We start from the raw sequence: 26,580 nt of genomic DNA on the forward strand, positions 1-26,580 counted from the left end.
ACACAACAATATAATTACACATTTGTGCCCCATGTTTTCATTGGTGTTGCTTATTTTACGAGTTTTGACACTGACCATCCAGGACAAAACAACACGATTGATCGGTATTCCATCCACACCTTAAACATTCACAGCACCTGCACAAAGTGGCAGCAGTGTGCTGTCACATCTTTCAGATTTGCTTGTTTTATTTGTTTGTGGGATGTGGACTATTGCCCATTCCTAGTTGCCCTAAGAAGTGATTGAGAGCCACCTTGTTAAACTGCTGCAGACATGGGTACACCCATAGTGCTACCCACAGTGCTGTTAAGGAAGGCGTTCCAGGATTTTGACCCAAAGACAGTGAAGGAACAGTGATATATTTCCAAGTCGGGATGGTGTGCAATTTGGAGGGGAACGTGCAACTGGTGGTGTTCCCATGTCCTTCAAGGGCTTCGAAAGTGTTCTCAGAAGGCCATTGGTGAGTTGCTGTAGTGTATCTTGTGGATGGTACACACTACTGTAAATGTTTAAGGTGGTGAATGGAGTGCTGACCAATCAGGTTGTTTTGTCCTGGATGGTATTAAACTTCTTTAGAGCGTTGTTGAAGTTGCACTAATCCAGGCAAGTTGACAATATTCCTGATTTACCTTGTACATGGTGGACAGGCTTTGGTGTGGCAGGAGGAGAGTTACTTGCTGCAGAATTCCTAGCCTCTGACCTGCACTTGTAGCCACAGTATTTATAGGCTGCTCCAGTTCAGTTTCTGGTCAGTAGTAAACCCCAGTAAGTTGATAGTGGGGGATTCGTTGATGATAATGCCGTTGGATGTCATTATTCTCTCTTGCTGGAGTCATTGGCAGTTGTGTTAACAAATGTTAACTGTCACTTAGCCCAGAATTTACTGCATGTGCGTACAGACTGCTTAATTATCTGAGGAGTCGTGAACGGAACTTAACATTGTACAATCATCAATGAAGATCCCCACTTCTGACCTAATGAGGGAGGGAAGGTCATTGACGAAGCAGCTGACAATGGCTGGGCCTACGCTTTATTCTGAGTAATCTTGCTTTTGCAAGAGTCCTGATGATCTAATTTTTTCTTTCCCTGTTCCTGGGCCTCTCCATTTCAGAGGAGCTGAAATCTCCCCATTCAGCTGGTTAATCTGGTCAGGTATCTCTGGCTGAATGGCTCGACAGGGAAGTGGGAGGAAGGTCTACCTAGGGCTAAATATAATTGCAAAAAAAAACTACTCGGCAGGATAGGCACCATCAGTGCAGAGAAAAAGAGAGTAAACATTTTAGGCCGATGGCTTTTCGTTAGAACAAGTTGAGAGTATGAAGGAGATCGGAGCAAAGAGGACAAGATGGGATGGTGTATCCGCCATGTTGGTGAGGGCATGAGGCAGAAGGATGTGGCCGCCATCTTGAGGAGGGAACGAGGCGGGAGGATGCGGCCCGCCATGTCGATGAGGGAACGCGACGGGCGGATGCGGCCGCCATGTCGATGAGGGGAAGGCGGTGGAACCATTTTGGTGAGGGAGTGAAGCCGGTGGCGCCAAAAAAGTGAAGGTAACTCCGAGAAGCGGGCGGTCCCGGCTTCGCTCCGTGTCACTGAGGGAGAAGCAAGCGTTTGGCGGGGAGCGAGTGAGGCGAAGCGGGCCAGTTCCCCCAGGGTCCAGCAGGGGGAGCGGTAAGCCGGGGGCCAAGGCGAGGGCAGGGCAGGGAAGGCCGCTGCGGCCTAGTGGCTCCAGCCGGTGCTGCCGAGAAACCGCGGGCTCGGGTCTGATTCCGGAAGCGGTGTCGCTCCAACAATATGTTCAAGAGAATGGCGGAATTCGGTCCTGACTCGGGAGGGAGAGTGAAGGTAAAAGCGTCTTTGCCGGTTCGCCAGCAGCAAATCCAACCCCCCTCTGAGAACAGGAGACATAAGAAAGTTTTAGCATTTGTAAAATGTGTTAAGAGTTAATGATAAGAGTTGTTATTAACGACCATAAGCGGCTTCGCAAACCAGTCAGAATAAGTGACTCCTTTTGTTGGACATAGGACAACACAGTAAAAATTTTACACTTCCGCAGGGAATTGATGTCACATTAGGGGCTGCATTGACTAAATGATGTTCATCTGTATTTGCCCCATCGTCTGGGGTGGGGGGTAAATACAGGGTGAGCAAGGATAGAACACAACAGATAACCAATGGTGTCTGCTTTGTCCTTTAGTCTCTCACGTGAAAAACTGTCGAAGAAAGAGGTGGGAAAAAGGTGCAAACTGGCTTGAAATGGATGTGGAGTTAAACACCCAGGATGGTTATGATTACTCTCGTTGTAGGTCTCCAGGAAAAACAGAGAACCCAAGCTGCGATAAACTTTTCTGCCTGCCTGCCGTATCTGCTAACCCATATGCCGTATCTGCTAACCCTTATGCCGTATCTGCTAACCCTTATGCCGTATCTGCTAACCCTTATGCCGTATCTGCTAACCCTTATGCCGTATCTGCTAACCCTTATGCCGTATCTGCTAACCCTTATGCCGTATCTGCTAACCCTTATGCCGTATCTGCTAACCCTTATGCCGTATCTGCTAACCCTTATGCCATATCCACACCCACTCCTCTGCTACATTTCATCAGCTATTTCTCTCTACACAAACCGGTCACCTTTATTAAGGGTCATGTTGACCAGTCGTCTATTCAAATTGTGACCCTTTTTTTTTATTATGGATGGTGGGTTGGAACCAAACTGGGAAGAAGCTGTTTTAAGATTGTACTTTTTGTGTAACGAGACAGGATTAATTAATTAGGTTTTTTTTTTTAATGATGATGTTATGGAAAATGGGAATCGTTGTGTTTGTTGCCCATCCCGAAGGTGGTGATAAGCGAGTTGCCTTTTTGGACTCCTGCAGTCCCCATGTGGTATAGGAACTTAAAAGTAATTAAATTAGAAAATAAAATGTATTGGAGAAATTAACGAGAATGAAGGACGACAAGTGCCCTGGTCTTGATGGTCGATATCCTGGGATTCGAAAAGAGATCGCTGCAGAGATATGCGATGCCCTGGCTGTGATCTTCCAATATTTGCTAGTTTCCGGAACTGTCCCAGTGGATTGAAAGATAGCAAATCGGGCACTGTTATTCAGTAAAGGAGGGAGAGAGAAAACAGTTTGCCTGACATCAGTAGTCAGGAAAATGCTGGAATGCATTATTGAGGAATTGGTAACAGGGCACTTAGAAAATCATAATACTGTAAATGACGGCGTATAAGTTGACCCAACGTTTAAGATGACCCCATTTTCCAGCCCTCCAAAAATAATGTTTTTGCATCTACTCAGCATATAAATTGATTCCCCCATTCTTTCCCCCCCCCTTCTCCCCTCACCTTTTTTCAGCCATGATATGTTATATTATTAGTCAACCTCAATTTCTCACCCCACAAATGGATGTTGTACTTACTAGTACCATATAACTGGGTGCAAGGGATCAAGCAGGCAATTGTTTCGAAGATGCACAAGGGTTTAACACACGCCCATTCTTTGCGTCGGATTTCAATGACATTTCAAAATGGTGACCACCCACACTTTTTGCAAATTCACTTTTATATTGACGTATAAGTTGACCCCTGTTTTTGGAGGGCTTTTTTAGACTTTGAAGGTTGACTTATACATCGACATCTACGGTATGTTTAGGCAGCGTCAACATGCTGTTTGAAATTGTGTTTGAAAAAAGTTTTTTGAGGATGTAATTAACTGGGTAGATAAGGGGGAACCAATGGATGTAATATATTTTGATTTTCAAAGGGCATTCGATAAGAAATTTGCCATCCTTAGCCAGCCTGTCTTGCACATGATTCCAGATCCACAGCAATGTGCTTGATTCTTAACTGCCCTCTGAAATGGCATAGCAAACCACTCAGTATCAAACTGTTACAGAAAGCACTGTGGATGTACCTGCGCCACATGGACCGCAGTGGTTCATGAATGCAGCTCACCACCAACTTCTCGGGGACAATTATGGATGAGTAATAAATGCTGGCTTTGCCAGCAACACTAACGTCCCAAGAATGAATACAAAAAGACGCTGTACAAGAGGTTGTTGTACAAGTTAAAGGCTCGTAAGGTTGATGGTAATGTAATAGCATGGATAGAGGATTGGATAAAGGCCAGAAAATGGAGAGTAGGAATAAGCATGTCTTTTTCAAGTGGCAGGCTGTAACTAGTGGGGATCCACATGGATCTGTGCTGGGGCCTCAACTATGCATTAATGACTTCGGTGAAGGGAGTGAGTGTAATGTATCTAAGTTTGCTGACGGTACAGAACTAGGTGGAAAAGCAAGCTGTGAGGAGGGGACAGCAGCTGGAAAAGGATTTCGATACTGTTATGATCCCTGGGGGCAACCCGTAAACCAAAATAACCAAATTTACTGAATGACCCCAATAGAAGAAATTACCAACAAGACTTTTAGTAGCTTTTACTTTAACACAAACCAGAACCAATGCAAATTACACATGAATTAACAGTAAAATGATACTTCAAATAAAAAGGTAAGTTTCACTTTAAATAGTCTAAAGAATAAAGATAAATCCTAAGCAATCACAAGCATTCACATCAGTCCCTGCACAAATGTGGCACTACATAGCTACACATTTCTGTAATATGCTGCTCTTTATTCACGCAGGGTAGGTCAAGAGTCCTATCCGACAACAGCTTTCACCATTGAGTTCCATGGTACAATTATCATTAAGACATGCTTGTGTGAACCCTCTCTCCCTTTGGGTCACGACAGTCCTGATGGTGAAGCTTTCCAGAGTACCTTTTCAACCAACCAACCAATAACAGCTGGTTCACGATTTGGCCATTTCAGGGAAAACACCCAGCTCTTTAACGTCTCCAAGTTATTTATAGTTTTCCAGGTTTTAGACCTTTTTAGCCAGCTTGCGGAGTGTCACCAAGAGCTCCCATCTCCTTTTCTGCCAAACAAAATAACTGACTTCTTCCTGAGAGTGATTTGCTTCTTTTCCTCACAAGAATGTGTTCCTCTTTCCGTTTCTGCCTGCTTTCTCTTTGTGTCTGCACCTGTGCACTGATCGCCTTCACCCTCCAGCTCCTCTGCTTGTAGCTCTCCTTTGTCAGCAGCTCTCCCTGCTGTCTGCCTGCCACATGGCTTCTGGTCTTAGCTTCCTGTTGGCACTGCTTCTAGGTCAACAGTTGCCAGGTAACATGGACTAGTGCTACTTATCCAAGAAAATTACAATTGATCCCTTTCCTATTGTTGCAGACTCTTAAAGTTCTTTCCAAACATTCTTAAAAACAACTACAATTTAAGGAAATTACAAATTTTTATTACTTTACTGCTCCCAGGTCAAAGGTTGTTACAGTAGGTTGTGAGTGGGCAAGAAGGTGAGAGTTGGAATATAATGTTGGTAAATGTTTTTCTATTCTACTAAAGTGAATAACCTTTTTTTTATTAAATGGTGAGAAATTGTTAAATGTTGGCATTCAGAGGGATTTGGATGTCCACGTACAAGAAAATGAGTGGGTACAGCAAGCAATTAGGAGGGCAAAAGTTCTTTTAACCGAGGTTTTCCACCCACGGTCGTTGACAGGGCCCTCAACCGTGTCCGGCCCATCTCCCGCGCATCCGCCCTCTCGACTTCTCCTCCCTCCCAGAAACATGATAGGGTCCCCCTTGTCCTCACTTATCACCCCACCAGCATCCGCATTCAAAGGATCATCCTCCGCCAACTCCAGCATGATGCCACCACCAAACACATCTTCCCTTCACCCTCCCCTGGCGGCATTCCGTAGGGATCATTCCCTCCGTGACACCCTGGTCCACTCCTCTATCACCCCCTACTCATCAACCCCCACCTATGGCACCTCCCCATGCATACGCAAAATATGCAACACCTGCCCCTTCACTTCCTCTCTCCTCACCGTCGAAGGGCCCAAACGCTCCTTTCAATGAAGCAGCATTTCACTTGCATTTCCCCCAACTTAGTCTACTGCATTCGTTGCTCCCAATGCGGTCTCCTCTACATTGGTGAGACCAAACGCAGACTGGGCGACCGCTTTGCAGAACACCTTCGGTCTGTCCGCAAGAATGACCCAGACCTCCCTGTCGCTTGCCATTTTAACACTCCACCCTGCTCTCTTGCCCACATGTCTGTCCTTGGCTTGCTGCATTGTTCCAGTGAAGCTCAACGCAAACTGGAGGAATAGCACCTCATCTTCCGACTAGGCACTTTACAGCCTTTCGGACTGAATATTGAGTTCAATAACTTTAGATCTTGAACTCCCTCCTCCATCCCCACCCCCTTTCCGTTTCTTCCCCATCCCTTTTGTTTTTTCCAATAATTTATATAGATTTTTCTTTTCCCACCTATTTCCATTATTTTTAAATCTATACCTTTTATGCCCTTTTAGTCTTATTTCACCCCACCCCCACTAGAGCTATCTGTACCTTGCGTGACGTGCCATCCATTCTTAATTAGCACATTCTTTTAGATAATATCACCACCTTCAACACCTCTTTGTTCTTTTGCCTGTGACATCTTTTGATTATCTGCTCCTATCACTGCTTGCTTGTCCCTACAACCAAGGCCCCCACCCCCCACCCCGCCCCACTTCTCTCCCCCCACCTTAAACCAGCTTATATTTCACCCCTCTCCTATTTTTACATAGTTCTGTTGAAGGGTCGTGAGGACTCGAAACGTCAACTTTGTTCTTCTCCGCCGATGCTGCCAGACCTGCTGAGTTTTTCCAGGTATTTCTGTTTTTGTTTAGGGCAAAAGTCACGTTGGCCTTTATTGCAAGGGCGTTGGAGCATAAGGGTTAAGCGAGTCTCGCTGCAATTGGACACGGCTTTGGTGAGGCCATAACTTAGAGCACTGTGTGTAGTTTTGGCCTTCATACCTAAGGAAGGACATGGCATGAAACAAAGGTGCACTAGATTGATTTCTGGGCGAGGAAAGATTGAGTAGATTGGGCCTGTACACTCTGCGGTTTATCTCAATGAAACATAAGATTTTGAAGGGGCTTGACGAGGTAAATGCTGAGAGGTTGTTTCCCCTGCCTGGAGCGCCCAGAATGAGGGGCAGTATCTCAGAATAAGGGGATGAAAGTAGGAGAAATGTCTTCACTCAGAGGGTTTGCGAGCCTTTGGAATTCTTTACCTGAGAGGTCTGTGGATGATCAGTCGTTGGCTATATTTAAGGCTGAGATCAATAGATCTTGGACTCCAAGGAATTGGGTGTTTGGCAGGAAAGTGGCATTGAGGTTGAGGATCAGCCACTATTTTAATAAGTGGCAGAGCAGGCTCAAGGGGCCGTATGGTCGACTCCTTCTATTTCTTGTTCATAGTCCCTTCCTCTAAATTATGTATAAAAATTATAAACAAGTGGCCCCTGCAATGAACTCAGGCAGGTAATTGACTGGAGTGCCAATTTTTTACGACCAGTTATTGTCTGTCTACCAGTCACTTAGCAATCCATTGTAATACGCACTCATCTGGATAACATCTGCCAGCTATGTCACCTCCTCATGGAATTGCAATAAATTAGTCAAGCATGAATTCCTACTCCTAAAACTGCTGATTCTCTAATGTTAACTCACACACCATCCCTCCCCCACACCAACCATTTGAGATGTTCCCGCGTACTGTCCTTCATTAAAACTTTAAAGCTCAACAGTTGTCAGTAAGGTTTACAGGTCCATAATTTGATGGCTCATCCTCATCCTTTTTCTTTTTTCCGACTCCTTTGTGATTTTGCCTGTGTCCAGTGAAGTGTGAAAAATATCCCCTAGGGCAGGGTTCTTGACCATTTTCCTTCTGAGCCACCCCCCCCCCACCACCGTGTTGTAAAAATTCTACTGATCCCCTATAACACAACATAAGTATATTTTCAGATTAAAAGTTGTTATACAATACACCATGAGTATTTATTTTTTGTTTTGCTTATTGTGAACCTTGTTGCTGGTGCTGGGCAGATCAAGCCTCAGTTGCGGGTGTAAAGACACAAGCAACGTGTTGCAGCTCAAACCTTTCGCACCTGTGCCAGTGGCGAAACTCTGTTACTCTCCCAACGGCTGAACCAAGTGGTCGTGGTTCTCAAGCGCGCGTTTAAAAGTCATTGGAGAGAGCAGCACAGGCCCACGTTCTACACATTCTCTGACTATTTTGGGTGGGCCCCTTGAAATCTTCTTGTGAACATCTTGAGCGTTGCAGACCCCCCCTGTTGTGAACCCCATTCCCTAGAGTATTCGCAGCCAGTTCTCTCGGGCACCTGAGAGCTGTCGGAGCCAGGAGTCCAATCCACTTCAAGCAAGAGCAACCGCTCCAATTATGCCCTTTCTTGTGATTTAATTCCTTTTCAGTCTATATTCACCTTTAACCTATACTTTCAATTTTGCCATTTTGGGTGCAGGAGCAGAACAACCTGGGGGTATTTGTGCACAAATTATTGAAGGTGGCGGAGCAGGTAATAAAGCTTACTGGAACCTGGGCTTTATAAATAGAGGCATAGAATGCAAAAACAAAGAAGATTTGATAAATCTGTATAAAACGCTGATTCTGCCTCAGCTGGAGAATTGTTCTCAATCCTGGCACCACACTTTAGGAAGGATGTGAAGGCACTAGAGAGGGTGCAACAAAGACTCTTGCAAATGGTTGCAGGGATGACGGACTTCAGTTACATGGATAAACCGGAAATCCTGGGACCGTTCTCTTTGGATATTTGATGGAGGTTTTCAAAATCATGAGGGATCTGGACAGAGTAGATGGGGAAATACTGTTCAAGTTGGTGGAAGGATCGAGAACTAGAGGGCACCAATTTGAGATGAATGGCAAAAGAAGTAATGGTGACATGAGGAAAACCTTTTTATTGCAGAAAGTGTTTAGGATCTGGAATTCACTTCCCCGATGGGAGCAGATTCAATCAAGGCCATCAAAAGACAATAGGATAATTATCTGAAAAGAAAAGAATTGCAGGGCTATAGGAAAATGGCGATTTGCTTTCGCAGAGAGCTGGCACAGACACACTGGACTGAATGGCCTCCTGTGCTATAACCATTCTGTGATTTCTCCCATTTCTTGTGTGAGCATTGTTGAAAAGCAATGGTTAAGTATTTCAGCAATTCCCCTAACTTCACCATTGTCATTTCTTGGGAGGACAACCCCTCATTTCATCATGTTTGTAATTACATAATCTCGTGATAAATTTGGTATATTATGGAATCCGTTATGTAGCATTTCCAGATCAAGCTGGTAGTAAACAGAAGGGAAAAATGTTAGGAAACTTTGGAAATGAACTTAATGTACATTTTGTGTTGTGAAATTTTAAGGTTGCTCCTCTCTTTCAATCAAACGGCTTTACTTTATGGTTCTGTGCCAAGCACCAATCTCTGCAAATAGTACCAGCCACCATGCTCAGTGTTGCCAGTGTTTCTAAAAGGTGGATAAGAGTTTTCTTTTTAAATGAGAGTTGGTCTCTTTTTATTTGTACAGTCTTTTGATGCTGGGCCAAGATAATCATAGAAATTTAGAAGGAAGCCATTTGGCCCATCGTGTCTGTGCCAGGAAAGCCTCATTCCCTGTCTATTATTTAAGATGTTATAGCAGGGCACTTAGAAAAATTCAAGACAATCAGGCAGAGTCAACATGGTTTTGTAAAAGGGAAATCATGTTTAACCAATTTATTGGTGATCTTTGAAGGAGTCACATGTGCTGTGGATAAAGGGGAACCAATGGATGTACTGTACTTAGATTTCCAGAAGGCATTTGATAAAGTGCCACATCAAAGGTTATTGCAGAAAATAAAAGCTCATGGTATAGGGGATAACATATTGGCATGGATAGAAGATTGGCTAGCTAACAGGAAGCAGAAAGTTGGCATAAATGGGTCTTTTTCTGATTGGCAGGGTGAGATGAGTGGTGTGCCACAGGGATCAGTGCTGGGGCCTCAACGTTTTACAATTTATATAAATGACTTGGATGAAGGGACCAAAGCAATGGTTGCTAAATTTGCTGATGACACAAAGGTAGGTAGCAAGGTAAATTGTGAAGAGGACATAAAGAGGCTACAAAGTGACATAGATGGGTTGTGAGTGGGCAAAGATCTGGCAAATGGAGTGTAATGTGGGCAAATGTGAAATTGTTCATTTTGGCAGGAAGGGTAGAAAAGAAGCTTATTATCGACGGTGCAAAATTGCAGAGCTTTGAGGTGCAGAGGGATCTGGGTGCCCTAGTGCATGAATCACAAAAGGTTAGTATGCAGGTACAGCAGGTAATTAGGAAAGCTAATAGAATGTTATCATTTATTGTGAGGGGAATTGATTACAGAAGTAGGGAGGTTATGCTTCAGTTGTACAGGGCATTGGTGAGACCACATCTGGAGTATTGTCTACAGTACTGGTCTCCTTATTTAAACAAAGATGTAAATGTGTTAGAAGCAGTTCAGAGAAGGTTTTCTAGACTAATACAAGGAATAAGTGGATTGCCTTCATGAGGAAAGGCTGGACAAGTTAGGCTTGTATCCATTGGAGTTTAGAAGAATAAGAGGTGACTTTATTGAAACCTTCAAGATCCTGAGGGGTCGTGACAGGGTGGATGTGGAGAGGATGTTTCCTCTTGTGGGAGAATCCAGAACTAGGGGTCACTGTTTAAAAATAAGGCGTCGCTCATTTAAGACCGAGATGAGGAGAATTTTTTTTCTGAGGATTGTGAGTCTTTGAACTCTCTTCCTCAAAAGGTGGTGGAAGTGAAGTTTTTGAATATTTTTAAGGCAGAGCTAGATAGATCCTTGATTAACAAGGGTGGGGGGGGGGTGAAAGGTTATCGGGGAGTAGGCAGGAATGTGGGGTTGAGGTTACATTCAGATCAGCCATGATCTTATTGAATGGCAGAGCAGACTCGAGGAGCCGAGTGGCCTACTGCTGCTCTTAATTCGTTTGTATATTCGTAAATAAACCTGGGCCACGGCAGTGTTCGTGCCAAATCCTAACCATTAGACCTAATAAATTTGATTTGTGCTGAGTGAAGATCTTGAACCTACTCAGTACAGATGGATGGCGTGCAGTTGCCAACATGTATAATATGCACTGATTCTTGCTTGGGTCATAGGTCCATAAGTGCCTTCCAATATGCTGTCCAAGTGTCCCGTCTGGAGTCAAGGCCAGCATAAAACTGAGTGTATTAATTTTGGGCATAAAATAAACTAATGCATACCATACCATATTTATAGAGTGATTTAAGTAAGAACATCAGAAGTAGGAGCTGGAGTGGGCCATTTGAGCCTTTTGAGCTCGCTCAGCCATTCAGCAAAATCATGGCCGATAATCTATCTCACCTCCATCTTCCCGCTCTATCCCCATATCCCTCAATTCTCTTAGCAACCAAAAATCTGTTGACCTCTGATTACTGGGCAATATTTAATCCTTGGAATTCAGGTGAGTGTTGTAAATTGCTGCAGCTTTGCATCTGTGGTTTGCTAATGTTTGAATTTGATCACTGTATCGTAATTACTCCTTTATGGGGATTGTTCTTGAGTAAGTTACTTAACTCTCAACAAGAAAGGCTGCTTCGTGATTGAGGGGTGACTACTTTTAATATGTTCCTTTTGCATTGTCTGCTGCAACTTGGTATCAAAGTATATAATTTTTTGCTTTCTTGCATTCTTTTCTGTACTTTTTTCTTTAAGAGCTCAACATTCCCTAAGGTTTAGAAAACATTGAGAAACTAAAACATATTTTCTTAATATTCTTACATCTATAGGGTGTCACAATAGTTAAACCGATAGTCTTTGGAAATGTTGCTCGTTATTTTGGAAAGAAACGAGAGGAAGATGGACACACTCACCAGTGGACGGTGTATGTAAAACCTTACAGGAATGAAGTGAGTTCTGCTATTTAGTCCTTGGTATGTATATTAGAAAAACTGTAACAGTGTATGGAACACATTGTAATGCAAAACATATAATTCATTGTATCGTGCTTTCTTTCAGACCACATCATTCCTTGTACACTCTAACATGAATTGAATAAGATGACCTTTCTAGCAAAATTTTTGGTTTACGTTTTAAGTGATTAATTTTGGTACTGCTTCAAGTTTGTGAATAAAGCCCGGCACAAGCCTCATCTGGAAAATTAAATCATGAGTATTCTGTGTTTATAAAATTTCTATTCCCCTGATATCAAAGAATAAACTTCAGGTTAAAACAGCAAGTCACTGATTTATACGGATCAAGAAAGTCATTGGTTTGCTGCCTTGTTGTGTTAGCCTTTGCTCAGTGGTAGCACTCTCACAGCTGAATCATAAGGTTATGGGTTCAAGCCCCACTCTATGATCAGAATGTCTTCACACTATTTGTATACTTTTTTAATTGTAAGAGACCAACCTGATGAGCACTAAATATTTTTTGTTGCAGGACATGTCTGCATATGTAAAGAAAATTCAGTTCAAGTTGCATGAAAGCTATGGAAACCCCCTGAGAGGCAAGTTTTTTTTTAAAAATCTTACTGAAGCATATTTTGCAGAGTTGTGAAAAATAGAAACAAATTGCTGGAAATATACAGGTTCATCTCTAAAGACAGGTTAATATTTCTGTTGTAAGTTTGTTGCCAGAACTGGATATTGGAAGATAATTGGGCATATTAATAATTGTTTTGTAATCTAGAATTGCGATTACTGTGATCTGTGTGGTATTCTGAACTAATGTGTTACAAGGTGTTATGCTGTTAACAGACATCATCAACAGGTCAAGTTTTGCCATGAAGATCACACAGACAGAAAGCATGTTATATCTATGATTATCCTGAACTGCACATAAATGATTCTAATCGCATGGTTTCAAAAAACTTCAATAATAATGCAAAAGCCTCAGATGAAAGAAAAAAATTCTGTAAAGTCAAAGGGATTCTATACTAAATTTTAGGTGATTTTTATGTCTTTCCTAGTTGTGCGTTGTTTCTAAAACTGTAAAATATACAACCAAATCATAACTTTGGTGCACATCAGCACTTGGCTTTTTTTTTTGAGAATGAATGGATTCCTTCTCGTGTAATGGAGAATCTTGGCTGGTGCCTTACAATTTGAATGTAATAGGAAATATCAGGAAGATAATTTCTGACCAGTTCAGTGCTGCTACATCTGGCGAGTTGTGGGAGGGAGGGTTTGATGATTTAAGATATTGGACTAACAACAAGAAATTGCGAGTGCCGATTCCACCACGGACAGAAAATTGGATTCAGCGAGTCTGGTCATATGTCAGCTAGCATGAGATACAGGTATCATTAACGTTCAACAATGTCCTTCAAGGAAGGGATACAGCCAATATGTGACTTCAGTCTATCTCAATGTGGCTGACTTCTAATATTCTCTGGCAACTAGGGATGGGCATTAAATACTGCCTTGCTAGTGTCATCTGCATCTCCAGAACAAGCTTTGTTTAAAAAAAATTTACAAACTTCCAATGGAATTGTGGAGATGAAAATACATTTTTGTGCAGCAATTCTGCTCTATATGTTGAATACTTCAATCCAGTAGACTTCTGTAAAACACCTTTTTAAGAAGTTGATTTACCTTTCTTTATCCCCTCTCCAGTTGTTACCAAGCCACCATATGAAATCACTGAAACTGGATGGGGTGAATTTGAAATTATAATCAAAATTTTCTTCATAGATCCGAATGAAAGGCCGGTAAGAAACTAGCAAATTTCTCATTTCAAACTTAGCAAAAATCTTGATAGCAAAGAATAGCATTTATAGATACTGTACCCTAAGTTTAGCAACTTGCAATTGGATTTTTGGAAATTAAATCTCTCCCTTTCACCCTTTTTGCTCTCAAACAGTCTCAGCCACAACTCTTCTTTTGATTCTCTTCCCCTCACAGCAAGAAGGGGCAAAATATAGGCGAGGTATCTTCCTATAGGTGATAGCAATCATGCGCTTGGAAACTGAGAGGAGGCTGGGGGTTAGGTGAAAATTTAGTCTATTTTTCTCCAAAATTGTGTTATACCTGTGTTTAAAGGTAGTGGGGTATTTCCCCACTCTGTGACTTCAGCCGAAACTGCACAGAAATGGTCAAAGTTGCAGCGCAAATGTGGATAATAGCCATTGAAATTCTTCCCCAATGGTTAATGTTCCATATGAGGTGATGCTTCTCAAGCACATCCTTTTAACCCAGTGCTTTCACAGTTTCAAGTCGCTGAATGTGGGTTACAACAACTAAGGAGACAGTGTCTGACCTACTGTAGAATTAGCCTGAGTACACCTGAACATAAAGGCTTGAACTTTCTTCCTGTATGCATTAACTCCTCGGTAACATCTTATTTTGCTGATTTTAGTATCGCATTGTTCAAATGTTCTGTATTTAAATAACTAGCTGTGCTCTTTCTGTTGTAAACAGGTGACTCTCTATCACTTGCTGAAGCTGTTTCAGTCTGATAGTAATGTAATGTTGGGCAAAAAGACTGTGGTCTCTGAATTTTATGATGAAATGGTAAGCACAAGAAGTTGTTCTTGTAGGGTCACTGAATGTAAAGATTCTTCACTAATTCCATAAAATTGCAATTTATTCAAATTTCAGGGACTGCAATGGTAGTTTTCAAACTTTCTTGTGAGGGTGAAAGTTCCCTGAAAATATTGCACGTTCTTGGGACACCTGTCCTAATTTTGTCAGAATACTGAAGGCCAATTACCTCGAGTTTGAAACGTTTTATACTATCAAAGTAACGTAACTCGGAATAGAACAAAATCTTTCGCAAAAAAAATTATTTTTCGCTGACAGAAAAGTAACAGTAATGCCTTCAGTTTACCACTGTGGTTTTAAAAATGTACAGAGAAATCTAGATAATCTAACTTAAAATTTATTACATTTAACCGTGTTTGAATCTAGATTTTCCAAGATCCCACTGCAATGATGCAACAGCTGTTGACAACATCTCGACAATTGACACTTGGAGCCTACAAACATGAAACTGAGTGTAAGATCCTGTTAATATATCCGTATAGTTAAATTACATGAAAAGTACAATTATGTAATTCTTATATATGATCCTGATTACAATGTTTCCTCAAGTATAAATTCAGACTGCTCTTTGTAACTACTGACAGTAGAATGACTTGCGTCTATATAGTGCCTTTTGGAACCTCTGGATATTCCAAAGTGCTTCACAGTCAATTATATTTTTTAAGCGCCACTGTTGTAATGTGCTGCCCGATTATCAAATATTGCAAGTTCAAAGTTCTCTTTGCCAGTTGAGCAGTCTGCATCAAATAGTTGTAAATACTTGGCATTGTGTAGTAGATGTGACTCAGATGACCATCTCCAAATGATCGTAAATGATGAAAACGAGTAATGTGACCAGTTTAATACAGAAAGGCTACTTCTCACCACCCACCTATATACATTTTATGGGCCAACAGTGCAGGAGCACCCATAGCATGAATTCAACAATAAAAGTAATCAGATCCCTTTCCAGATCATGAGTGCATTACCAGGGCTGATACTTAAGTGCAGTACAGGAAGTGCTGCACTGTCACAGGTGCCGGCTTTTACATGAGACATTGATTTGAAGTCCTGATTGTTTGTTCAGGTGGGTGTAAAGGTTTTTGCTGCAGAAGAGCAACAAGTTGTCTAGGTGTGCTGACCAATGTTCAGTCCAAATTAAATAGAAAGATTTATGGCACAGAAGGAGACCGTTCAATCCCTGGTGTCTGTGCTGGCTGAAAAAGAGCTGGCTAGCCAATTCCCACCTTTCAGCTCTTAGTTTGTAACACCAACTAAACTGATTAACTGGTTGCTGTTTTTGGGACCTTGCTGTGCAAAGATTGGCTGTTGTGGTTGCCTACATAACCACAATGACTACACTTCAAAAGTAATTTATTGACTTTGAAGCACTTTGTGATGTCCTGAGAATCTGGAAAGTGCTTATGCTATGTATGACCTAAATCCCCCGGGGTAGTTTACACAGGTGGTGGCCATTTGCCAGTCCCTCAACATCTTAGCCCTTTAAGTATGAACCTAGACACTCTGTTCAGCAGGTTAATTAGCTGTGCAAGTTACACCAAGCTTAATCTTGTCCACAACTGAAGTCTACCTACTGGTTTTAGGAGTCGGAAGTGAAAACCCTGGCAGATTTTCCACTCCCTAGTCACTGAAGCCACTTGTATTACTCCTGTTTTCAAAGTAGGTTGGATCAGCTGATCAACTGAGCACACGAGAGATTGATGGTCAGGATTACTCCTTCACACTTTAGATGATACATTTATTAAACACAGTGAGGAGCTCAACAGCCAGTGATTGACATTGACTATTTCTATTATAGATATTGTCATAATCTGTGTATATTTTCTTCATCTCTTATTCTCCCTTCCTGCCTTCCTTTATTTTTGTAAGTTATGTTTTTTCAAAGCTCCTCCGTGTAAGGATAATCCGTACTATGATTAGAATATTTATCCATTTTGTTCAACCAGTTTTGATGCCAAGCACATCCTAGTTGGGTATAGTATAGGCCAGCTGGAGAGTAAAACTTCTGCTTAACTGGGCCAACAATGTGTCTTAACCCTGCTCCCCCTGAGAAAGACCTTTAATTTGAGAATCGTTAAAAGCTGGATTATGCTTCAGTATATCTATTTTCAGCTGTTAGTACTTCTTGATTTGAAACTGAATGATTTAATTTTTTTTAAAACTCCTTGTTTTTTCTAAATGAGTCCCAAGTCCAAAGGCAATTCATTTTCAATATATAAATCACCCAAAAGTTCAAAGCTATTGAAAAGGGTGCTTTAAAGTACACAGAAATAGTTGCCCTGGCAGTTTTGTGACTATTTAAACAACTGTCAGCAATTCTGTACAAAAGTGAAATATGTAAAATATCTAAATTTGGTAGTCTTATAAAATTTATGCTTCTTATGTGTGTTTTTTTTTAGTTGCAGAGCTCGAGGTGAAAACCAGGGAAAAGCTGGAAGCTGCCAAGAAGAAGACCAGTTTTGAAATTGCAGAGTTTAAAGAAAGATTGAAAGCAAGCCGTGAAGCCATCAACTATTTAAAGAGTGAAATCAAAAAGATTGAAGATGATGATCAGGGAAAGGAAACTTGAAAAATGTTCATTAAAGTTAACTGGAAATCTTCAAAAATAATTTAACGCCGTTTGCTGAGAACAGTTTTGCTCTTTATAAAGCAAAAGTTTGCATTGCCTGCTCAATGACTGGAGGTCAAATCATTCAATCAAATTATACTTCAGAGAATCCAGAGCTAATGATTTTTTTTTTAAATTTCGAAATGAACTTGTTAACATCTAACTTGAGAACCCCGTCTTGAACAAGCTTACTGGTGGTCCAAATGGCATTGTCCAACAAAGAAGAAAAGGGAAAGGATGTGGCTGTTTTGTATGTGGACTTTCTGTGTATGTGTTTTTATGTTTTATATTTAAAGTATTTGTTAAAGTTGATTTTTAAAGCATATGTGTAAATAAATCAATTTTTCTTTAAACTTGCAGTGCTGTACACATGCATTAGAATTGTATTGGGGAAATAACTGGGACAATATTTTATGCATTACAACACTCTTCTGTTATGATTATATGTTTCAATGAGCTGTATAGTTTTGTAAGATAACGTAAAGCTACAGAGCAGTTCAACTTTATTTTTGGTACAATATTGGGTTCTTTCAGTACTTAATGCCCACCTTCTATGTGCCTTCACCAACAAGCTTTTTAAAAAATAAATGTCCCCCCCCCGCCCCACCTCACTCCAGTAACAGTTCCAAAAACTTTGCTCAAATTCTTCAAATGAGAGTACTTGACAAACTGTTCAGCTTGTCTGGGTTCCCTAATATTCATTTGATTATTGGAGGAAAACTTATTTTGATTTTGAATCAGAATTGATGCTGTTGACTGTCCACACAAATGTTGGTTTGGTGTTTGACAGAGAAAATTAATTTCTCGCTGTTGGACTCAGATCATTGTAGATGAATAGACTGAAGGAAGATGGCTTACTCTCTACTGGAATCTGACAGCAACATGAAAAACAGTGGCACGGCTTCAGACCGATCAAGGTGATCTGGCACTAGAAGTCACATTGGTTGTTCAGATGCATTAAAAGGTCAACATTGAGCTGAACCTCGAGAGATGGTGGAAGCAGTTAGTATTGATTAATTCAAATGTAAATTAAATGTATTTCAAAAGTAACAATGTGGGAGGCAGTAATGTGAGTAATTGAGACATGACATGGTAGATGTAGCAATACTTGAGAGGAATAGGTAACTTTGGTTCCCAAAGCTTTCTGTCACTGGGTTTTTCCGTGTGTCATGTCTGGGTCCGTTGTAACCGATAGAGATTGATAGCAATGATTAGTCAACAACTCCATTATCATTGTATTATGCAACTACCAGAAGGGTCGGTGGTGAATTAGATAATGTCTCCATAAAATGCCAGCAGTGAAGCTTGTTTATGGATCTCCTATCCACACTATGTGGGGTAAGGCCCCAGGCCAGGGAATTCATTCAACCAAACTGATGCTTTTCCAATTTGTGTTCTGAAACATTAAATAACAAAACCTGAAATTGTATTTCTCTATTCAAAATGCATATAATCTTCATTTACCTGGGCTGCACACCCATGATTTCTCAGAATACAACATTTCCTTTTCATACTATCCATTTGACAAACACTTAAGATTTGAGAAGATTTTTTCCGTTCATTCACTGGATGACCACAGACCAGAAGATCATCCCTGATACAGGAATTTAGCTGGAAGCCATCAAAGCTTTTATAAATATATATTCACTGGAACTGGATGAGATATTTATGTAAAATCTATTAGTAATACATATTAAATTCTAACACTGGTCACAAGTCGACCTTTTTATTGTTGATCTCAGTTGTTTGTAAAAAGACAGCCCAGATAGAACAATCACTGATTGTATGATTGAGCCAGGTTGATAAATATGCTGTTGTAAAGTGCTTCAATGTACACACAAACTGATTAGCTTGGCAATTTCATGATCAAAGACCTGTGGGCAATTATGTGCAAAAAAGATATAAAATTGTTAATTTTTATATTTTCCAATAATTATGCTTTTCTTTTTAAGTTGCTGAGCCTGAAGACCAGAGATAATCTGGAAGCAGCTTTGAAGTTGCAGAGTTTAAACAAGGGTCTATTAAATAATCCACTGCATACAAATTATAGTTAAATGTTTAATGTTTTAGTCAGTACAACCTGACTTTTCTAAGCCCAGTTTTATACCAAATTTAAAGCAAATTACGTACAATTGTTATTTGTTTGAGTTTAGTATAATTGAATCTTCACATTAAACAAATAAGTTACTTTGTGTTTCAGACATGTATGATTATATAGATTGTATTAAATTTAGTTCACTTAACATTTTGACAGGTTTCAAAAGTTTGTATTTTAAAAATGATTAGCAACTACTCCGCTCACTGGAAAGATTAAGCTGTATAACATCTAATTTCGCCAATCATGTTCAGATAGTTTAATTTAAATCATGGTTACATAATTAGTTACACACATGTAACTTTATCATGTAATCTTGGTTTAAAATAGTTTTCACCTTCATCCTTCCTAACCCTTCCATCACCAAATCCCTACCTTCAAACCTGCGGGATGGCATAGTGGTAGTATTGGCATTAGACTAGTAATCCAGAGATCCAGGATAATGCTGTAGGACCCGGGTTCAAATCTCACCACGGCAGATGGTGGAATTTGTATTCAATAAAATATCTGGAATTAAAAAGTCTCATGATGACTGTGTCGATTGTTGTTTAAAAAAAACCTGGTTCACTAATCTTTAGGGAAGAAAATCTGCTATCCTTACCTGGTCTGGCCTACATATGACTCCAGACCCACAGCAATGTGGCTGACTCTTAAATGGCCTAGCAAGCCACTCAGTTGTATTAAACCGCTAAACAAGTCAATATGGAATGAAACCGGACAAACCACCCGGCATCGACCTAGGCACCGGAAACGACAATGGCAAATTCAGCCTTATTGACCCTGCAAAGTCGTCCTCACTAATGTCTGGGGGCTTGTACCAAAATTGGGAGAGCTGTCTTGTAGACTAATCAAGCCTTACATAGTCATACTCATAGAATCATACCTTACAGATAATGTCCTAGACACCACTATCACCATCCCTGGGTATGTCCTGTCACACCAGCAGGACAGACTTAGCAAAGGTGGCAACACAGTGGTATACATCGGGAGGGAGTTGCCATGGAAGTTCCCAAAATTGACCCTAGATCCCAAACATGGGCAAGGAAACCTCCTGCTAATTACCACAGACCATCTGTCTCCACGCCGCCGCCCCCCCCACCCCCACCTCAGCTGATGAATCAAGACTCCTCCATGCTGAACACCACTTGGAGGAAGCGCTGAGGGTGGTAAGAGCACAGAATATACTCTGGATGGGGGAATTCAATGTCCATCACAAGAGTGGCTTAGTAGTACCACGACAGACCAGGCTGGCCGAGTCCTAAAGGACACAGCTGATATACTGGGTCTGTGGCAGATGGTGAGGGAATCGAAAATAGGGAAAAACACACGACCTTATCTTCACCAACCTGCCTGCTGCAGAGGCATCTGCCCATGACAGTATTGGTAGGAATGACTACCGCACAGTCATTGTGGAGATGAAATCCTGCCTTCACATTGAGGATACCCTCCATCGTGTTGTGTGGCACTACCACCGTACTAATTGGAATAGATTTTGAACAGATATACCAACTCAAGACTGGGCAACAATAAGGCGCTTTGGGCCATCAGCAGCAGCAGAATTGTACTCCACCGCAATCAGTAACCTCATGGCCTGGCATATCCCCCACTCTAACATTACCAGCAGGCCAGGGGATCAACCCTGGCTCATGAAGAGTGTAGGAAGGCATGCCAGGAGCAGTACCAGGTATACCTAAAAATGAGGTGTCAACCTGGTGAAACTATAACATATGACTACTTCTGTGCCAAATAGTATAAGCAGCAAGCGTTAGACAGACCTAAGCAATTCCACAACCAACGAATCAGATCTAAGCAGTCCTGCCACATCAATCGTGAATGGTGGTGGACAATTAAACAACACACTGGAGGAGGCTCCACAAATATCCCCATCCTCAATGATGGGGGAGCCCAGCACACAAGTGCAAAAGATAAGGCTGAAGCATTCGCAACAATCATCACCCAGAAAAGCCGAGTGGATGATCCATCTCGGCCTCCTCCAGAGGTCCCCAACATCACGGTGGCAGTCTGCAGCCAATTCAACCCGCCACATGATATCAAGAAACGGCTGAAGGCACTGGGTACTGCAAAGGCTATGGGCCCTGACAATATTCCGGCAATAGTACTGAAAACTTGTGCTCTAGAAATTGCTGCACCCCTAGCCAAGCTGTCCCAGTACAGCTACAGCACTGGCACGTACCTGGCAATGTGAAAAATTGCTGAGGTATGTCCTGTACTCAAAAAGCAAGACAAATCCAACCTGGCCAATTTCAGTCTACTCTCAATCATCAGTAAAGTGATGGAAGAGGTCATCAACACTGCTATCAGTGGCACTTTCTTAGCAATAAACTGCTCACTGACGCTTAGTTTGGGTCCTGCTCGGGTCACTCAGCTCCTGACCACATTGCAGCCTTGGTTCAAACATGGACAAACGAGTTGAACTCAAGAGGTTAGTTGAGACTGAATGCCCTTGACATCAAGGTAGCATTTGCCTGAGTGTGGCATCAGGGAGCCCTAGCAAAACTGGAGTCAATGGGAATCAGGGGGAAAACTCTGCTGGTTGGAGTCATACCTAGCACAAAGGAAGATGGTTGTGGTTGTTGAAGGTCAATCATCTCAGTTTCAGGACATCACCGCAGGAGCTCCTCAAGGTAGTGTCCTAGGCCCAACCATCTTCAGCTGCTTCATCATAAGGTCAGAAATGAGGATGTTTGCTGATGATTGCACAACGTTCAACACCATTCACGGCTCCTCAGATACCGAAGCAGTCCATGTTCAAATGCAGCAAGACCTGGACAATATCCAGGCCCGGGGTGACAAGTAATATTCACGCCACACAAGTGCCAAGCAATGGCCAGCTCCAACAAGAGAGAATTGAGCTATCGCCCCTTGACATTCAATGGCATTACCATCGCTGAATTCCCCACTATCAACATCCTGGGGGGTTACTATTGACCAGAAACTAAACTGGACTAGCTACAAGAGAAGGTTAGAGGCTAGTAACCCACCTCCTGACTCCCCAGAGCTTGTCCACTATCTACCAGGCACAGGTCAGGAGTGTGACGGAATACTCTCCAGTTACCTGGATGAATGCAACTCCAACAACACTCAAGAAGCTTGACACTATCCAGGACAAAGCTTGATTGGCACCCCATCCACAAACATTCACTCCCTCCACCACTGACGCACAATGGCACTGCATGAAATCCCAAGGTTCCTTAGACAGCACCTTCCAAACCCATGACTGCTACCATCTAAAAAGACAAGGGAAGCAGACACATGGGAACACCACCAACTAGAAGTTCCCCTCCAAGTCACTCACCATCATGACTTGGAAATATATCGCCGTTCCTTCAGTCGCTGGGTCAAAATCCTGGAACTCCCTCCTTAACAGCACTGTGGGTGTACCTACACCACATGGACTGTGGCAGTTCAAGAAAGCAGCTCACTACTACCTTCTCAAGGACAACTAGGTATGGGCAATAACTACTGGCCTAGCCAGTGACACCCACATGCCATGAATGAATAAAGAAAACTTGTGTTTAAAGACTAGTATGCAGTTCTGAAGTTAACCACTGGAGGACATCCAATAGCAGACATTTCCCTTTGGTCCTCCAGTATTTATATAATAGATATTATGGGGGTCTGAATTTGTCACTAGAGGGGGTTGTTCTCTTTCAAACGTTGATTTTCATGGGTCAGGTGAAAGCTTGCTGAGGATTCACTTTGAAAAGTACAGTTTCCCAAAGTTCTCGCTAGGTGATTTGTACTTGTGACAGATCTGCAAAGCTTCACTTTTTAAACATTGATGCAGGCTGAATAGGATTTTGTACAAATACATTTGTACGTGCAAGTATTATAAAAGTCGTAATTTTGGTGGGGTGTCTTTGATGACAACAGGGCAGACTAAGAGTTTGAGAGCCAGAACAGAATATTAAAATTAAGTAAATAGAACTACTAAAATCAATGGAAAAGGTACAAAACAAACATATATGCATGATTCCTATTATTAAAAATGAAGCTCTTGGCGATCTCTTATATTTTCCCAGCACCCTGTTAAAAAAATTGAGCACCACTGAAATAAAAATGATAAGTGATGTCACTTCTGACACCAAATGTTATCGAGTCCTCTCAGTCAGGTATAGCACAACCAGATACAAATTCTGTACAGTATCCTAACCCAGAAGAGCAACATCCACAAAAATGGCCCTCGTGGATCTTCCTAAGTGAGATTGCCAATTGTGTACCAATTAATGGCAGATGATTGGTGGTTTTGGGCTATGGTTCATCTTTACTCAGAACTGGACTGAGCCTGCTCAAATTAATTTCTTGTGGGGCTCTTAAAGCAGAAAGACTTTCATCCCCTCAATCTGGTTAGGGACTGTTAACATTTGAAGAGAAATCCGAAAACCTCATTTTAACCAAAGGAACTGCACTAAAAGATTTAACTTTATTTAACAAATCAAATTTTATTGTATACAAAAGAATTAAACAAAACAAGTACTGTCACCTTAACAATATTGTTTATAACTGCATATCTTACGCACTCAGGTTTACTTATTACTTCCTCCAACAATTCTCTTATTAGACATATCAACCTTAAAAGTTATTTACTTCTATAGGGCCCACCCATAAGTCACAGTCCTCTGGAGAATTCTCCTCAGCTCCATCTATCCTTGAAATAAAACTTTCATTTACCACATCTTGCCTGTGGATACCTTGGTCCCTTGTTCTGGTTACTTTTCAATAATGTAATCAAATCACCTGATTACTTTCTTTTGTAATAAGATACTGAGGCCCACTGTAGATTTTCCCCACTATCTTCAAACTAGGCAATCTTGCAGCTTCCGTTTCCTCACAAAATTCAAACTGAGATTAAGCCTCACCCACATTCCACACAATCAATGACGAAGTTAGGTTTTTACTCTGCTTACAGTGCAGGTCTATTTAACTGTCATATACTCTGGCTATCTTCTCTGTGAGCTACGAACCACACGAGGTCCAAAGTACAGCTAACTCTCTCGCCAAACACCCTGATAAATTGAAACCAGAGAACCTCCCTAAGCTCCACCCATCTCCATGGTGACATAGCCTGCTCTGGGCTGCCTTTAAACTGATCTTTAGATTAATTACTCCTCATTTACAATTTCTTCTTGGATCTGATGAGTAAATGGTTTTTACAACATTTCAGGATTTAAACTAATTTAGCTGTAACTCCTGAAACAAAAACAAAAACAACTCTCTGGGATGCCTCTTCTGCACTGTGTGATTCTGTAAAGGTATCAATTGTAATTTTCTTGGATAATAAGAAATTCTGGTCCACGTGATCTGGCAACCCTTAACCTGGAAGCAGCACCAACAGGAAGGAAGTTAAGAAAGAAGCCATGTGGTTGACAGATACTAAGGAGAGCTACAAGCAGAGGAGCTGGAAGACGAAGGCAATCAGTGTACAGATGTAGACACAAAGAGAAAGCAGACAGAGACGGTAAGAGGAATACACAGAATTCTTGAGCGAAGAAGCAAATCACTCTCAGGAAGAGGTCAGTTTCTCCATTTGACCGAAAAGCAGATGGGAGCTCTTAGAGACATTGTGCAATTGGTTAAAAAAAGCCTAAAACCTGGAAAACTGTGAATAGCTTGGCGATGTTAAAGAGCTGGGTGTTTTTCTTGAAATGGCCAAACTGTGGCATTATTAGTTGGTTGCTTAAAAAAGGAACTCTGGAAAGCTTTACCATCTGGACTGTCATGACCCGAGGGAGAGTGGATTTGTAGAAGTGTGCCTTGCTTACGATAATCGTACCTGTGAAACTTGAGGGCTAAAAAGCTGTTTTGGATACGACTCCTGACCTACCCTGTGTGAATAAAGAACAGCATATTGTGGAACTGTGTAACTACATAGCGCCACATTTGTGCAGGGAGTGATGCGAATGCTTGTGACTGTGCAAGATGCATCTGTGTTGCATTGATTAGGTAAAGTGAAATTTACCTTTTTATTTGAAGTATTATTTGCCTGTTAATTCGTGTGCAATTTGCATTGGTTCCTATTCATGTTAAAGTAAAAGCTACTAAAAGTGGAATCTTGTTGGTAATTTCCTCACTTGGGGGCCACTCAGTAAATTTGGTTATTTTGGTTTACGGTTTCCCCACGGGGATTGTAACACTTGGAACTTGGAATGCCTGAATCCTTCGGAGCTGTGGAGAGGAGCTGAGTGATCAGAGAACATCACACATACAATTGTAAAACATTAATATTCTGAAAAGAATTAAAGGTGACATTGCAAGGCCATACAAACTTATGGAGCTATGTTTATCTTTAAGTGTCATACATCAAAACGGATCATTATTAAATGAAATGAATAGTTGGCATTCCTGAAGACAAGTTTAATTATGTAGTCATTAAATATAATTTATAAAAAGAATCTAATCTTTCAGGGCACCACAATGGTGTTATGACTGTAGCCTAATATTACACTGTTGGTACCCAGCTTTATGGAAAATTTGGGCAATATCGTCATAAAAATAATCAAATTAGTTGAAAAGATTGAATAGAAGGATTATGAATGACACTTGAAAACTTTCCTGATCCATTACATTTTCTTTTAAGATAAACTTACTGATTCACAATTGTTATTATCTGACATAAATATGTTGATTTAACAGTTCAGTGGAGTAACTTTTGGACGAACATAGTTAAACTCCTTTAAAAAATAAATCTTGAAGCATTATAGAAACATTTAAAAAAATATTTTGATTTTATATTGTCCCCTTTCTAGAAGGTGTTGAATCATGCTGAGATATGACTCCATGAGAAAAAGCAGTCATAAGCCCTTCACACAAATAACTATTCTACATATGTGAGGTCAGACAATGAATGTGAGCAGCGTTTTATCATGAGAGAGGAGGCACATCACAGCTGATCCCATTGCTGACCTGAACCAACACATATAACCCATTTTTCAGCTTGGGCCATAGAACATTGTTCAGGAGTGGAAACTTTGATTTCAATTCCCACCTTCACATTCCTTTATCTACCTAACGTAGGGATGTTGACTTTGTCTCAATGTCAAGCTGCACCACAAAATGCATTTAGCAAATTAGCCACCGAAGAATTTCACTTTTAAATGTAATCTATAATACCGTGAAAAATCTAACCAACTACTTAAAAAGATAGTAAGCTAACGATTATGGAAGTGATCTGGGAAGCATTTTAACCGCGTTGTACATTAGCCAGCTGTGATGGCTGCCCTGGAGCAGACCGAGTGACGGTGACAAAACTTTGGACTCTGTCACTGGCAAAGACCGAGCATTAATTTTGCATTTCAGCAGCAGAAAAAAATGCCAACTCCATGTCTGGAATCAGACCAGGGGAGGCCACGCTCGTTTCTTCTGC

General features: G+C 41.2%; 2 protein-coding genes across 2 annotated transcripts in view; both read left to right on the plus strand.

Moving 5' to 3' along the window:
* Nucleotides 1-11,857, plus strand: part of cpsf6 (cleavage and polyadenylation specific factor 6) — an 84,785-nt gene extending 72,928 nt beyond the window's left edge. Inside the window, exon 10 of the mRNA XM_078567867.1 lies at nucleotides 11,740-11,857. The gene's annotated coding sequence lies outside the window, so the exon portion shown is untranslated. The remainder of the gene's footprint in view (nucleotides 1-11,739) is intronic.
* Nucleotides 1,432-17,458, plus strand: yeats4 (YEATS domain containing 4). Its single transcript, XM_078567868.1, has 7 exons — nucleotides 1,432-1,845; nucleotides 11,740-11,859; nucleotides 12,392-12,458; nucleotides 13,567-13,661; nucleotides 14,371-14,463; nucleotides 14,860-14,947; nucleotides 16,893-17,458. The coding sequence occupies exons 1-7, from the start codon at nucleotides 1,795-1,797 to the stop codon at nucleotides 17,060-17,062; spliced, it is 684 nt and encodes a 227-aa protein (XP_078423994.1). The 5' UTR covers nucleotides 1,432-1,794; the 3' UTR covers nucleotides 17,063-17,458.
* The last annotated feature ends 9,122 nt before the right edge of the window (nucleotides 17,459-26,580 follow it).

The sequence above is a fragment of the Cetorhinus maximus genome, chromosome 22, assembly GCF_964194155.1.
Source record: "Cetorhinus maximus chromosome 22, sCetMax3.hap1.1, whole genome shotgun sequence".
NCBI classification, from domain to species: Eukaryota; Metazoa; Chordata; class Chondrichthyes; order Lamniformes; family Cetorhinidae; genus Cetorhinus; species Cetorhinus maximus.